The sequence below is a fragment of the Erythrolamprus reginae genome, chromosome 3 (assembly GCF_031021105.1).
Source record: "Erythrolamprus reginae isolate rEryReg1 chromosome 3, rEryReg1.hap1, whole genome shotgun sequence".
Taxonomy (NCBI): Eukaryota; Metazoa; Chordata; class Lepidosauria; order Squamata; family Dipsadidae; genus Erythrolamprus; species Erythrolamprus reginae.
The window spans coordinates 29673349-29689286 of NC_091952.1; the positions used below are offsets into that span (position 1 = coordinate 29673349).

General features: G+C 41.1%; 1 protein-coding gene across 1 annotated transcript in view; it reads left to right on the plus strand.

Annotated features, from left to right (window-relative positions):
- Positions 1–182: 182 nt before the first annotated feature.
- Positions 183–15938, plus strand: part of GDAP1L1 (ganglioside induced differentiation associated protein 1 like 1) — a 58376-nt gene continuing 42620 nt past the window's right edge. Inside the window, exon 1 of the mRNA XM_070748807.1 lies at positions 183–597. Within this exon, the coding sequence (XP_070604908.1) occupies positions 418–597 (180 nt within the window). The 5' untranslated portion in view covers positions 183–417. The remainder of the gene's footprint in view (positions 598–15938) is intronic.

The window sequence follows — 15938 nt, forward strand, 5'->3', positions numbered from 1 at the left end:
ATTTATTTGGACACCTGCTTATTCAGACATGCTAATCTACACCTTCCACAAGTCATTCTGATCAAGAAATGCTTACAAAATGCACTTTCTCCGGTTGTGTGTTGACTCCCTCGTCGGTCGCCAGGTGGCAGAGAGGGTCTGTTGTGTTGTGATTGGCACAATGCAGCTCATCAGTGTTCCTTCACCGCATCCTTTTTTCATGGTTGTAAAGGAGTGTAGAGAGCACCGCTTCACTCAGAGCGGTGCCGCTTCGGATATTGCTGACCCCGGGCTCCCTAATCCAGTCCAGACAGAGTAATGAAATCCCACCCTCTCGGCTCCGACGACAAAGGTATTTCTATGAGCCCATCGGAGGCTCTGACCACACAGGAGCTGCAGCTTTCTTTTTCTTCTCTCCTTCCATAATCGGGGGCTGTCATGGCGACTCCCAACAACATTACTGCCACAAACTGCAGCTGGTGGCCCATTTCAGCACTGGAGAATGATGCAGGGAAATCCATGCCGCCCGAGGAGAATCAGGATCCGACACACCCTGCCTTCAGGTCCAAGGACAGGCTGGTTCTGTATCACTGGACCCAATCCTTCAGCTCACAGAAGGTAAAATGCTTTGCTGGATGGAAGAAGGGCTTGCTAGCCAGTAAGATTCCCTTCACAATCTAGGGGGCTAAGATTATGAGGTTGGGGCAGGGTGGGCTGGAGGGGGGGAGTGGGTTGCTAATATTTGCCAAATGTGGGTGGGAGGGAGCAAATGGGTGTCTGTCTGATTTGTGGGTCAGATTTCCATGATGTCTTTGGAGAAGCTTTTGTTGGACAGCTGTGTTTGTTTAGGCTTCTGAATGAATGGGAAGAGAGAGAGAGAGCCGCAGAGAGAAATGAACAATTTACAGGTAAAGGAATGGAGGCAGGCAGGTTTGTTAGGAGAGAAGATTCTGTATTTATTGGTGAAAGGGTCACGCTCTCCCCAACCACCTCTTAATGCTTCTGACACTGCAGTACTTGTAAATGCCAGGCTTTTTTCTTGGACCCAAAATATATTCTGCTCTTGGAGCGATTCCGTTCGGGCTTTTGTTACAAATGTTGAAACTGGAAGCCTTTGGGAACCCCTGACCTTTATTTTGCACAGCCATGTATATCCGGCACACTGCAGCCATTTCACTGGGATTTGTAATATACCAGAGCTGCATAAATATGTTTATGCAAAGGAGCAGGTTTGTCCAAATATGAAGGCGCTCCTTTCTTCCTATAACAAAATTCATGCTTTGGAGAGAAGGAGCCAGTGGGAACCAGAGAAATGTTTGAATCTGTGATTCGTAAGGGCTTTTTTGTACTTCCCGAGCTTCAAAACCTAGGTGTTGTCCTCTTTTATTTCAGAGGATTTGGCCTCTTTTTCTCACCTTATAAAACATCTTTGTTCAAAGATTTTCTTTAGGTCTTTGTCTCTGTGTCTGGGAAGGAAACAGTTAAGGAGCTACTCAGACACGCTTTTCTACAACTAATCTAGAATTAGCCCCACCTCTGTCAGAATTGATGGGGCTCCAGAGACAGCAGGTTGAACAAATTAAAGAGACAGTACTAAACATGCAGCACTGATTTCTGATCCCTACACACACACACACACACACACAAGCACACACACATACACAGGAGGGGGGAGATGATACATAAGTGTACCTCTCTGTGTGTTTCTTTGTGTCTTTTTAATTGCTCGCCAAGAATTCTCTCTGTTCTGAAAAGCAGATGCTGAGTTCCTGATGCAATCTTGGATTATGCTGCGTAAACATGATATAAATAGTACATAATATGGATTCATACTGTGTTTCATATTTATGATTTCATTTATTTATTTATTTTATTTGTCATACAAATATAGTATTGTATTGCAGTATGTTTAACATAACATATGTATAAAGTAGAGATAGAAAAAGTAAAAAGACATTAGGACAGGAACGGTAGGCACAAAGGTGCACTTATGCACGCCCCTTACAGACCTCTTAGAAAAGGGGAGAGGTCTATTGTAGATAATGTAAGGTTGAAGATTTTGGGATTGGGGGAAGAAACAACAGAGTCCAGTAGTGAATTCCAGGCGTTGGCCACTCTATTGCTGAAATCGTATTTTCTGCAGTCTAGTTTGGAGCGATTTACATTTAGTTTGTACAGGTAGTCCCCGACTTATGACGGGGATCCGTTCCCATGGCCAGTTGTAAGCCAAGTTTGGTGTAAGTTGGAATATTTCAATTTACACGAATATTCCGATTTACACGGCGGTGGTGGCGGCGGCGGGGGATGGCTTCTTCAAGAAACCAACAGCTGGCGAAGCCTCCTGCTGAATGCTAGGGCGAGGGGATCTCCGTGGTGGGCGTCTTGGAGGCTACAGCAATGCAGCCCCGAGAAGGCCTGGCTGTAGGTCCCTTGAAGCCGCCGCTGCCTCCGAGGGGGTCTCCGCGAGGTCTCTGAAGCCACCGCCCACCGCTGAGATCCCTTCGCCCGAATGGAGGCAGCAGCGGCACTGGTGGCTTCGAAGCTGTCTCCGGGTTGTCATAACGACAAAACGGCGTACATCGGGGACGATGTAACCCGGGGACTACCTGTAACTACTGCATGCCCTTGTGTTGTTTTTTGTTAAAGGTGAAGTAGTCACCAACAGGGAGTACATTGTGATGTATGATTTTATGAACAACAGTTAAATCAGTTCGGAGGTGGCGTAGCTGTAAATTTTCTAAACATAGTAATTGAAGTCTGGAGGAGTAAGGTAATTTTTTGTGGGAGGAGGAGTGGAGGACTCTTCTTGAGAAGTATTTCTGGACTCCTTCAATTGTACTAATGTCTGTTATGCAGTGTGGATTCCATACAGGTGAGCTGCATTCAAGAGTTCTCTAATTCATATTAGAGTTCTCTAATGTAATTGCATATAACGACACAATAAGAAAAGAAGTCCCATTCTTTTAGCAGCCTGTGAATGCAAAAGTTACATCCTGGCAGAATCGGAACATTTGAAGATCTTCTTTCTTTGTCATTCGCCCACCCCACCCTAACCTTCATCTCTTCAGGGTGTCTGCTAATAAAAGCAACAGATCATGTATGGAGACTGCAGACAGATATGTGAAAAAAAAAGCTATGAAATAATAAATCCCACGAAACTTCTTCCTTGTTTCAGTACCATGGCCAGGGCAAAAAATGAAGTTTACAGTACCTAAAATGATGTTCTCTAACACGGTGTTTCCCAAACTTGGCCACTTGAAGATATTTGGACTTCAATTCCTAGAATTCCCCACTGCTCTAACAAATAAAAACAACCCCTTCTGTAGAAACAACCAATACATAGAGAAAGGGGGCGGAGAGGGGGGAGTGAAGGAGAGGGAACAAGAATATGTTTGTATAGCTGATTGCCTATAGATTATTCTCACATATTGCAGCTGAATTTTTGTCTCAAAAATGTTTGGTTTCTACAACCTCCAAACATGCCTGTGACCAAAATAAGCTATTCCAATTATTTTAGAACCATAATATTTATTTAAACATTTTATACTTTGTTGTTGTACTATCTAACTTGCAGAACATATATTTTGGAAATAAAAAATATTGGAAAGGAATATGGTTACAAGTAATGAGCTAGTTTTGTACGTACAGGAATTATATTTTTAAAAAAGACTTGAACGATGTCATCTGAAAAGCCCCAACACTGTTACTTATTTTGTAACATGCCAAACACATCTAGAGAGCTTTCAGGGAATTCCAGTAAATAGTCTGGCCCAAAGACAGCCATGTCCTTCTATGTCCCAATCAACTTCTGAAACAATATTCCATTACTGGATGCCATATTTTTCCCCCTCCTCTACATAAGTGTTTCTCAACCTTGGCAACTTTAAGATGTGTGGACTTCAACTCCCAGAACTGGAAATGAGAGTTGAAATCTACACATATTGAACCAGATAAGCTTCAAAAACATTGTTCTACATCGTACATAAATTTATAAATTACATATTGCCTTGAGGTAGATCAGATCAGGAAACAAACTCGGAAAGTACTACTAAAATTCTATTGTTGTAGGAAACCTTTATTTCCCTTATACTGAAGAGAGTCAAGGCTGCCTATTTATTTTTTATTTTATTTATTTATTTAGTCCAATACATAATACATATTGAAGAGAATAGATATGTAGTAATATAACTAAAGAAATGAATAGAAGGAAAGATATAAAAGTATAGGTGAACAAATTTGAAAAGAAGAAAAGATAAATGAGATAAGGAGAGACAATTGGACAAGGGACGGAAGGCACACTGGTGCACTTATGCACGCCCCTTACTGGAGAAGTCAATCGTGGATAGTCTAAGGGAAAAATGTTGGGGGTTAGAGGTTGACACTACTGAGTCAGGTAATGAGTTCCATGCTTCGACAACTCGGTTGCTGAAGTCATATTTTTTACAGTCAAGTTTGGAGCGGTTAATATTAAGTTTGAATCTGTTGCGTGCTCTTGTGTTGTTGCGGTTGAAGCTGAAGTAGTCGCCGACAGGTAGAACGTTGCAGCATATGATCTTGTGGGCAATACTTAGATCGTGTTTTATGTCTTCTTAACTTGCCTTTCTTCTTGATTGAAAAATATTCAGATTGTAACATTTCTTCACAAAAATCCCAAGCACTGTAACTTTTCTCTAGTCTTTTAACTATTTTATTTATGTCCTTTGAAACTTCTTTAGTCTTATAATATCATTGCTGAGAGGCAATTACAGAATGCTAATATGTTGTGTATTGTGTCTATAGATTTATAGGCTTCATAGTTCAGTTGTTGATTTAGTAGTCTCTGGTGTGGGATTTACATTTTTTAAAGTAGCCTGATACTATTATCTAGCAATATCAATATCAAGATAGGTTCCTTGGCCATTTTCTGCTAGCCATTTCATGATTTGCTGATATCTATAGATAGAACTTCTTACCCCAATGTGCATCAATTTATATTGGCTTACAATTGAATTGACTTTAAAATGTTGATGTCTATTCTTCCTGTTAAAGTATGGTCCATGCTTTAACCACTCTAAAATAATCATTACGTACACATGACAAAGATGTTTCCAGGACACATCCTTGGGGATCACAGTATTAATATCTTTCTAATTAAACAATTATCTATTCCTACTCTTTGTTTTGTAATTGGTCATTCGTAAGAGAATGTCTTCTTATATTTCATGAAGTTTCATTTATTTAGAACACTTTGAACACTTTAGTGGAAATATTCAAAGTACCATATAAAAAGTTGTGAGAAAGGACTTATGTTTACAGACATCATGTTAATTTTGCTTTGGCAAGATTTATCTCACTAAATAGCATTTGAAAAAAAAAATACAGTATTTGATTTGACTTCTATGCTGCCCAATCCCATGGGACTCAGGGCAGCTTACAACAATATCAAAATGTAATACAATAATAAAAAGAAGTCAAATGTAAATACCAAACAATAAAAATCCCATTATAAAACCCACAATACAGTCTAATCAAAACAACACTCATACCAATCAACACAATTCGGCCATGGCAGATGTCAGTATTCACGGCCACCAGGCCTGCCAGCAAAGCTAGGTCTTCGTAGCCTTTTGGAAGGCCAGTAGGGTGGGAGCAGTACGGACATCGGGGGGGGGGGGGGGAGTTGGTTCCATAGGGCATAGAGCCAGGGCAGCCACAGAGAAGGCCTTCCCCTGTGGTCCCGCCAACTGCATTGCTTAGTCGATGGGACCAGGGAAGGCCAACTCTGTGTCCTCTTTTTGGTCTCTGGGAGGTATGCGGCAGGAGACGGTGCTGTAAAATGCTTTCTACCAAACAACCCAAAACAGAAATTAAACTGTACATTCCAGAATCTCCCAGAGATCTTTTTAAAATAATCATTTTACAATATTTGAGATTCTGATATAGCACCATATTGATCTTGTTCTTGTTAGAACAGTGTTTCCCAACCTTGGCAACTTGAAGATATCTGGACTTCAGTCCAAATGTCTTCAAGTTGCCAAGATTGGGAAACATTGTGTTAGAAGATCAGCAATTTCATATTAGAATTCTTTTAGAACTTTGAAATGGTTCATCTGGACTTGTTGTTTACTTGTTTTCAGTGAATAGGCAGAAAGTATAATTCGGCAACCTGGTGCCTTATAGACTGTAGCAGGTGTATCTAATCTTGTCAACTTTAAGCCTGGAGGCCTTAAACTCCCAGAATTCCCCAGCCAGGTTTAAAGTTGCCAAGGCCGGAAACCCCTGGACTATAGCATTTCTTTTACAGAATACACAGATCATATAGGGTAAGTAGCATCAATGTTTCTGATTCTTTTCTGTTTCCCCCCCCCCAAACACCTGAAATCTCTGGTAGGTTTCTTCAGGGTGGAAAATTAAGAATTAAACCCTGCTTTTCTCTTAAAATCTGCCAACTTAATAAAATAGAGCTTAAAATTATTGAGTCTAGTGTTGTTAATATATCAGCTGCCCCAGTGAAGGGCGACCAAAATTTTTACTACCACAACTGTGGCCGTGGATTATACAGGGTGCCCTGCATTTTCTTTCAACATATTTCAGTGCAAATTGGGTGCCCTGGGGTGGAGCTCCATTTTCACTACCCCACTGCTCCCCCCCCCGTCCGGGCAGCAGCCCACCCCTGAGCTGCCCACACCCAACAATTATGAATAGACCACTTTTTAAATAGCAGGGTTTTTAGCCATAAGAATGTCTCCAGATCTTTATTTGTACTATAAAGCTTAGATTCCCTAAGATTATCAGTTTAGGTAGTGATATCATTTTACACCAGTGTTTCCCAACCTTGGCAAGTTGAAGATATTTGGACTTCAACTCCCAGAATTCCCCAGCCAGCAAATGCTGGCTGGGGAATTCTGGGAGTTGAAGTCCAGGTATCTTCAACTTGCCAAGGTTGGGAAACACTGTCTTACACCTTCTATAGCAAAAAGAGACTAATTATTTTAATTTCTTTGAAATCTCCTTCTCATCCAGTGTTCCAAGTGTTTCAAACCTTTTGAAGATTTAATCTTGTTTTAATGTTCATATTGATTAAACCAGGAATATGTTTCTTGTTATAATGCTTTTCTTTGGTAAATGTTTAAATTCTTCTATACTACTTTCAGTGAAGAAAAGCCTTTCTTTTTTCTCATTAACAATTTTCTTGTTAATGTTTATATATTGTGCTAAAAACCTGTTGGATTTGGTAATATAGTTTCTGATCTGGAATGGAAATCTTAACTGGGCTTTTGCATTTTTAAGCCTCACACATTCAGACTTTTCTTTTCATATATATCTTCCTCATTTCATTCTCTTTCTTTTGATTAAATATTTGGTTCATGTGAAATATATCTATATCCAGTAGTATATATCTACCGTGTTTCCCCCAAAATTAGTTTCAAAGCTATACTTTTGAGACGATCAAAAAGTCCATTTATTTGTCATGAACAATAAGTACAATTTAGTAGTTTACTTGTGGTCCTCCACCCAACGTCCTGTCTGTCGATGACTACTTCAGCTTCAACCACAACAACACAAGAGCACACAACAGATTTAAACTTAATATTAACCGCTCCAAACTTGACTGTAAAAAATATGACTTCAGTAACCGAGTTGTCGAAGCGTGGAACTCATTACCATACTCCCTAGTGTCATCCCCCAACCCCCAACACTTTACCCTTAGATTATCTACGGTTGACCTATCCAGATTCCTAAGAGGTCAGTGAGGGGCGAGTACAAGTGCACTAGAGTGCCTTCCGTCCCCTGTCCTATTGCTCTCCTATATTTCCTATTCCTTTCTTCTATTCCCATATCTCTTCTTCTATTCTTTCTATTACTATATCTTCTTTTCTATTCTTTCATAGATATATTTTACCATGAGTATCTCCTCTATAACCTTCATCATGTATTTTGCTATGTGTATAGATATATACCCACTAAAACTCTCATTGTGTATTGGACAAAATAAATAAATAAATAAATAATAAATAAATAAATTTGGTTAATATCTTTCAAAACAGCAAATTTCCATAATTCCCATATGTTCTAGAAATAGTTTTGTTCATCATTTGAGTTTAATGCCAGCTGTATTATAGTATGCAAGTATTGCCAAAGTAAACTGAATGAGGCTTTATTTGAAAAATGTACTTCAGTTTTACTTTGGTGCAGAACAATATTTCTCAGCATTAAAATGTGTGGGAATTCTGGCTTGTGAATTCTCAGAGTTGAGATTCACACATCTTAAAGTTGTCAAGATTGTGAAACAGTGGAGTGCAGGAATAGAGAGAAGCAGGAGGGAATGAATTGTAAAATAAAATAATGGGGTTAATTAGACCCAATAAATGTCTCTTTCTCTCATTAAATATGTATTCAATATATAATTACAAGTAATCTCAAAATCAGTACTGCATAGCAATTGTCACCTCTCAAGATTGAGAAATACAAGGAGGAAAGTACTTAATTGGTTTCTTTCTCTTATCCTTAATTATATCCTAAATTGAGAGCTCTTTGTATAAATTAACAACTAATTTTATATGCCTGAATTAATTTTAGCTTTCTAGTAAACTAGCCCCTTATTCCACATTAAGCAGGCTATTGTTTTAAAAACATTTGATAATCATGTTTTTTATCTATACCTTGATATTTCAGACTAAAATAGTCAATGCTACTTATGAATTATAGGGACGTGGTGGCTCATGGCTAAGACACTGAGCTTGTCGATTGAAAGGTCGGCAGTTCAGCGGTTCAAATCCCTAGTGACACATAACAGGGTGAGCTCCCATTACTTGTACCAGCTTCTGCCAATCTAGCAGTTTGAAAGCATGTAAAAAATGCAGGTAGAAAAATTGGGACCACCTTTGGTGGGAAGCAGTGGTGGGTTCCTACCAGTGTGGACCAGTACATGCGCAACGGCAGTGGCCTGCTGGTGATGTAATTTTGGTGTGATGGTTCTGGTACTGTCTGTGCCGGTCCGTGTGCACCACCATCGTTTTTTGGGAATTTTGGGAATTTTTTTCGGGTCATCTTCTTTAAAAGAAAAGCCCTCTTGCCCATTCCCAGGTTAATACCTATTGTGGTTAGCTCTGGCCCAGCTCCTGCCCCAAGGACTGTGGATGTGGGGGAGACATCCACATGCCGCAGGCCTGTTTTGCTCCCAGTGGAATCTGCTGATGAAGGCTCCTCTGACCAAGAAGACAGGAATGACAGGAGGAGGAGAGTGTGGCAGACAGCTCAGAAGGAGATAAATTATCTAGCTCCTCCTTGGATTAGGAACAAGAGTTAATGATACAGCCACGCATGCGGAGAGCGATGCATAGGCAGCAACAACTGAGAGATTATTATAAAAGAAAATGAGGCCACCTGTGGTTGGGTGGGGCTGTAGTAATTAGTGAGGCAGCTATAAAGAGCAGCCTGTGGGTTTGGCCATTGTGGAGGTTTATCTGATCATTTTGTTTCGTGCCTGCCTTGCTGACTTTGACCTTTGTGGGCTGTTTTTTCTCCGCTTTGAAACTAAACCAGAGCCAAGTGTGTTTCCCTTTGTGAAAGAAGAAGGACTGTGAATTGCCTCACAGCTGCAAGCTAAGTATCTCAGAACTGATAAGGGACTTGTACAAATTACCAGTTTGTTTGGAGACAAGTGCTCTTTGCTATACAAAAAAGAGTGCTTAGTTTATTTGCATTTTCGGTATAAAGAACATTGTTTTGAATTTTCAAACGTGTGTGTGTCTGAAATTTGTATCTGTGAATTTTCAGGAGGATTCTGCCAAAGAGCTCGACAGAACAATACCGACCTTTATTTCTTTATCCGAAGCACAGCTGAGCAGTTCCCCAGCTGTGTTTTGGGCTGAAACATCCTTTTGCACAAGGGGGGCGTGTGCATGTGAAACAATGTTCCATGCACCTTTGGCATTTAGTCATTCTGGCCACATGACCACAGAGACGTTTTCGGACAGCACTGGTTCTTCAGCTTTGAAATGGAGATGAGCACTGCCCTCTAGAGTCAGGAACGACTAGAACTTATGTGCAAGGGAAACCTTTACATTTATTTATGAATTGCATTCAGTGGGGTTTATCTAATACTATCGCAGGCAGGTTGCTATGACTGCTTAATAAAAATAGAAAAAGTGAAATTTTGGAAGTATGCTTAAATGGTTGCCTTTCCATTTTCTTTTGCTTCTGCAGATACAGTATTGTTATACGCTACCTCAGCAAATGGTAGCAACTCCGCCCAATTGTCCTGCTTGTAGTCTACATAACAACAGATGTATTTTTTTTATTTACTTATTTATTTTGTCCAATACACAATGAGGGTTTTAGTGGGTATATATTTATATACACATAGTAAAATACATGATGAAGGTTATAGAGGAGATACTCAAATACTTCAAAAGAAAAGGATTTAGGGGTAATGATTTCTGACAGTCTCAAAATGGGTGAACAGTGCAGTCAGGCGGTAGGGAAAGCAAGTAGGATGCTTGGCTGCATAGCTAGAGGTATAACAAGCAGGAAGAGGGAGATTATGATCCCGCTATATAGAGTGCTGGTGAGACCACATTTGGAATACTGTGTTCAGTTCTGGAGACCTCACCTACAAAAAGATATTGACAAAATTGAACGGGTCCAAAGACGGGCTACAAGAATGATGGAAGGTCTTAAGCAAAAACGTATCAGGAAAGACTTAATGAACTCAATCTGTATAGTCTGGAGGACAGAAGGAAAAGGGGGGACATGATTGAAACATTTAAATATATTAAAGGGGTTAAATAAGGTTCAGGAGGGAAGTGTTTTTAATAGGAAAGTGAACACAAGAACAAGGGGACACAATCTGAAGTTAGTTGGGGGAAAGATCAAAAGCAACATGAGAAAATATTATTTTACTGAAAGAGTAGTAGATCCTTGGAACAAACTTCCAGCAGACGTGGTAGATAAATCCACAGTAACTGAATTTAAACATGCCTGGGATAAACATATATCCATCCTAAGATAAAGTTCGCGGAGAGGGGCGGCATACAAATCTAAATAATAAATAAAATACAGAAAATAGTATAAGGGCAGACTAGATAGACCATGAGGTCTTTTTCTGCCGTCAGACTTCTATGTTTCTATGTTTCTACTCACAGTAAAATATATCTAAGAAATAATAGAAAAGAAGATATAGTAATAGAACATATCAATGAAAGAATAGAAGAAGAGATATAGGAATAGAAGAAAGGTATAGGAGATATAGGAGAGCAATACCCAGTTGTACATCTCCACTCCATGTCCAGTCAACGAAGCAGTGGAAGTGATGTGCCGGTGCCTGGAGGCTGTTGGGGCCTGGATGGGTGTCAACAAACTCAAACTCAACCCAGACAAGACGGAGTGGCTGTGGGTTTTGCCTCCCAAGGACAATTCTATCTGTCCGTCCATTACCCTGGGGGGGGAATTATTGACCCCCTCAGAGAGGGTCCGCAACTTGGGCGTCCTCCTCGATCCACAGCTCACATTAGAGAAAAACCTTTCAGCTGTGGCGAGGGGGGCGTTTGCCCAGGTTCGCCTGGTGCACCAGTTGCGGCCCTATCTGGACCGGGACTCATTGCTCACAGTCACTCATGCCCTCATCACCTCGAGGTTCGACTACTGTAATGCTCTCTACATGGGGCTACCTTTGAAAAGTGTTCGGAAACTTCAGATCGTGCAGAATGCAGCTGCGAGAGCAGTCATGGGCTTCCCTAGGTATGCCCATGTTACTCCAACACTCCGCAGTCTGCATTGGTTGCCGATCAATTTCCGGTCACAATTCAAAGTGTTGGTTATGACCTTTAAAGCCCTTCATGGCACCGGACCAGAATATCTTCGGGACCACCTCCTGCCGCACGAATCCCAGCGACCGGTTAGGTCCCACAGAGTCGGCCTTCTTCGGGTCCCGTTGACTAAACAATGTTGTCTGGTGGGACCCAGGGGAAGAGCCTTCTCTGTGGGGGCTCCGACCCTCTGGAACCAGCTCCCCCCTGAGATTAGGATTGCCCCCACCCTCCCTGCCTTTCGTAAACTCCTTAAACCCCACCTCTGTCGTCAGGCATGGGGGAACTAAAACATCTCCCCCTTGCCCATGTTGTTTTGCCGTTTGATTGATTGACTGTGTGCCTGTTTTTTAATATATATTGGGACTGTTTTATGAATTTTTTAACTTAAAATTGTAATTAGATTGGTGGGCATTGGATTTGTTACTATGTACTGTTTTTATTATTGTTGTGAGACGCCCCGAGTTTGCGGAGAGGGGCGGCATATAAATCCAATAAATCTAATCTAATCTAATAGGACAGGGGACGGAAGGCACTCTAGTGCACTTGTACTCGCCTCTTACTTACCTCTTAGGAATCTGGATAGGTCCATTTCATTCAAGTGCCCCATTTGTACTCAGATGAAAAGCTGAGCTGAGTCCTTGTATGGATCTAATCATCCTCAGGAACTTGCTCCAAAATTTTGCTGTGAACTGTATGCCTCGGTCAGAGATGACTCTTTTTGGCATGCCGTGTGGATGGTAAATGTGCTTGAGAAATAGTTTTGCTAGTTTTCTGGCTGGAGGTAGCCCTGAATAAGCAATGAAATGGGCTTACTCGGGAAACAGTAAATCTCCCCATGCTAGATTTTGCTACCTGCACAGGTGCGGGAAGCAAAATTGTGCTCGATTTTGCATTCACACGCCAGAGTCATGGAGATCCATGCAATTAGCCTTACCGGCAGGAGCCCACCACTGCTTCCAACTATATTTATTATTTTATTATATTTATTGGATTGTACACTGCTCAGAGCCTCTCTGTGAGGGAAAGGGGCAGTTAACACATTTTACACACACGTGCACGCACACACACACACACACACCTGTATGAATCTACATGGGGCTACCTTTGAAAGGTGTTCAGAAACTTTAGATCGTGCAGAATACAGCCACGAGAGCTATCGTGGGGCTTCCCAGAATCGCCCACGTTTCACCAACACTCCGTGGCTTGCACTGGCTGCCGATCAGTTTCCAGTCACAATTCAAAGTGTTGGTAATGACCTTTAAAGCCCTACATTGCATCGGACCAGAATACCTCTGGAACCGCCTTCTACTGCACGAATCCCAGCGGCCGATAAGGTCCCACAGAGTTGGCCTTCTCTGGGTCCCGTCGACTAAACAATGTCATTTCGCGGGACTCAGGAGAAGAGCCTTCTCTGTGGCGGCCCCGACCCTCTGGAACCAGCTCCCCCCAGAGATTAGAATTGCCCCCACCCTCCTTGTCTTTCGCAAATTACTTAAGACCCACCTATATCACCAGGCATGGGAGAACTGACACACCTCCCTCAGGCTTTTATATTTTATGTTTGGTATGTGTGTGCTGCATGGTTTTAAATGATGCAGTTTTACATGTTTTTAATATTAGATTTGTTTCATTCTAATATTGTTTTATTATTGTTGTGAGCCGCCCCAAGTCTTCGGAGAGGGGCGGCATACAAATCTAATAAATTATTATTATTATTATTATTATTATTATTATTATTATTATTATTATTATTATATCTTTATCCAAATTCTTATGGACCAGGATTCTAACTAGATAATGATTGGTGTTTCATGGATCAAGGATTTTTCAATCTTCTAAGATGGTTAGCTATTCAAGCATTTATTCAACATTCCTATCTAATTCAGAATTCATTTTCAAAGTGCAAGTGGCTTCATAAGAGAAATGAAAGACATCAAGTCAGGGCAGACCTACTATAAAAGAAAAGTCTTAGATTTAGAGGTTGGCACCATAATCAATGGAATTTTGAATACTCAATACTGCAGTCACTGCTTAAGTAACACTTTCCTCAGATGATGTGTGCAGAGGCATTTATTTCATCTCATTACCTTTAGTCCAAATCCTCCTAATTGGCTTGCATTCAGAGTGTCTTGAAATCTCTGAGAAATAATCTCTGAGAAAAGCAGCTTCTGGAAAAGAGGGTGTGGAGTGACACTGAGCCCTAAAGCAAACTTGGCAACTTTAAGACTTGTGGACTTCAACTCCCAGAATTCTCCAGCCAGTCCAGAATTCTGGGAGTTGAAGTCCACAAGTCTTAAAGTTGCCAAGTTGAAGGCCTCTGCTCTAAATGATTTTAAACAGCCAATTTAACTTTCTAGATTACACGGCAACAAATCATGTTGCACAATAACAGGATTTTCACTCTTGGACATTGGAAATCAGGATATGGCAACCTTTTGCCATGGAAGCTTTAAACAGAATTTAAGGTAGGAAAATATAATAACAGAGTTCGAAGGGACATTGGAGGTCTTCTAGTCCAACCCCCGGCTTAGGCAGGAAACTCTACACCACTTCAGACAGATGGTTTATCCAATCTCTTCTTAAAAACTAACTATCAGGAAATTTCTCATTAATTCTAAATTGCTTCTCTCCTTGATTAGTTTCCACCCATTGCTTCTTGTCCTACCTTCAGATACTTTGGAGAAGAGCTTCACTCCCTCTTGTTTGTGGCAGCCCCTGAGGTCTTGGAACACTGCTATCATGTCTCCCCTAGTCCTTTTTTTCATTAAACCAGTCATGCCCAGTTCCTGAAACCGTTCTTCATATGTTTTAGCCTCCAGTCCCCTCATCATCTCTGTTGCTCATCTCTGAACTTTTTCTAGTCTCTACATCTGTTTTACATTGTGGCGACCAAAACTGAATGCAGTATGTGTGGCCATACCAAGGCATTATAAAGTGACATTAACACTTCACATGATCTTGATTCTATCTCTTTGTTTATGCAGCCTAGAACTGCATAGTTTCCAGCAGATGTGGTTGCTAAATCCACAGTAACTGAATTTAAACATGCCTGGGATAAACATATATCCATCCTAACATAAAATACAGGAAACAGTATAAGGGCAGACTAGATGGACCATGAGGTCTTTTTCTGCTGTCAGTTTTCTGTGTTTCTCCGCAGAAACACAGGGGGCGGCATACAAATCTGTTTGTTTGTTTGTTTGTTTGTTTGTTTGTTTGTTTGTTTGTTTGTTCGTTTGTTCGTTCATTCATTAGATTTGTATGCCGCCCCTCTCCGAGGACTCGGAGCGGCTCACAACAAGAACAATACAAATCCAACATTTAAAACAATTTAAAACCCTTAATATAAAAGCAATCATACATCTCATGCAGACCATACATAAAGCGGAAACGGCCCAGGGGAATCAATTTCCCCATGCCTGACGACAGAGGTGAGTTTTGAGGAGTTTGCGAAAGGCAAGGAGGGTAAGGGCAGTCCTGATCTCAGGGGGGAGTTGATTCCAGAGGGTCGGGGCCACCACAGAGTAGGCTCTTCCCCTGGGTCCTGCCAGACGACATTGTCTCATCGACGGGACCTGGAGAAGGCCAACTCTGTGGGACCAAACCGGTCGCTGGGATTTGTGGGGCAGAAGGCGGTCCTGGAGATATTATTATTATTATTATTATTATTATTATTATTATTATTAGTTTTTAACTGTGCTGGCTTTTTGGCAGCTGCTGCGCACTGCTGACTCATATTTAAATGGTTGTCCACTAGGACTCCAAGATCCCTCTCACAGTTACTATTACTGAGCAAGGTACCACATAGAATGTATCTGTGCATTTTGTTTTTCTTGCCTAGATGTAGAACCTTACTTTTTTCACCATTAAATTTCATTTTGTTAGATAGTGCCAAATGTTCAAGTCTGTCAAGTTCCATCTGTATTTTGGGCCTATCTTCTTGAGTGATGGCTATTCCTGCCAGCTTGGCGTCATCTGCAAATTTTGAGTTCCCCATCTATCCCCTCATCCAAGTAATTGACGAAGATGTTAAAGAGTACTGGGCCTAAACTAGAGCTTTGGGGTACTCCACTTCATAGCTCTCTCCATGTAGATGCATTTCCATTGAGGACTAGATGTTGAGTGAGGTTGGTCAGCCAGTCACACATCCATCTGGTGGTGATGCTG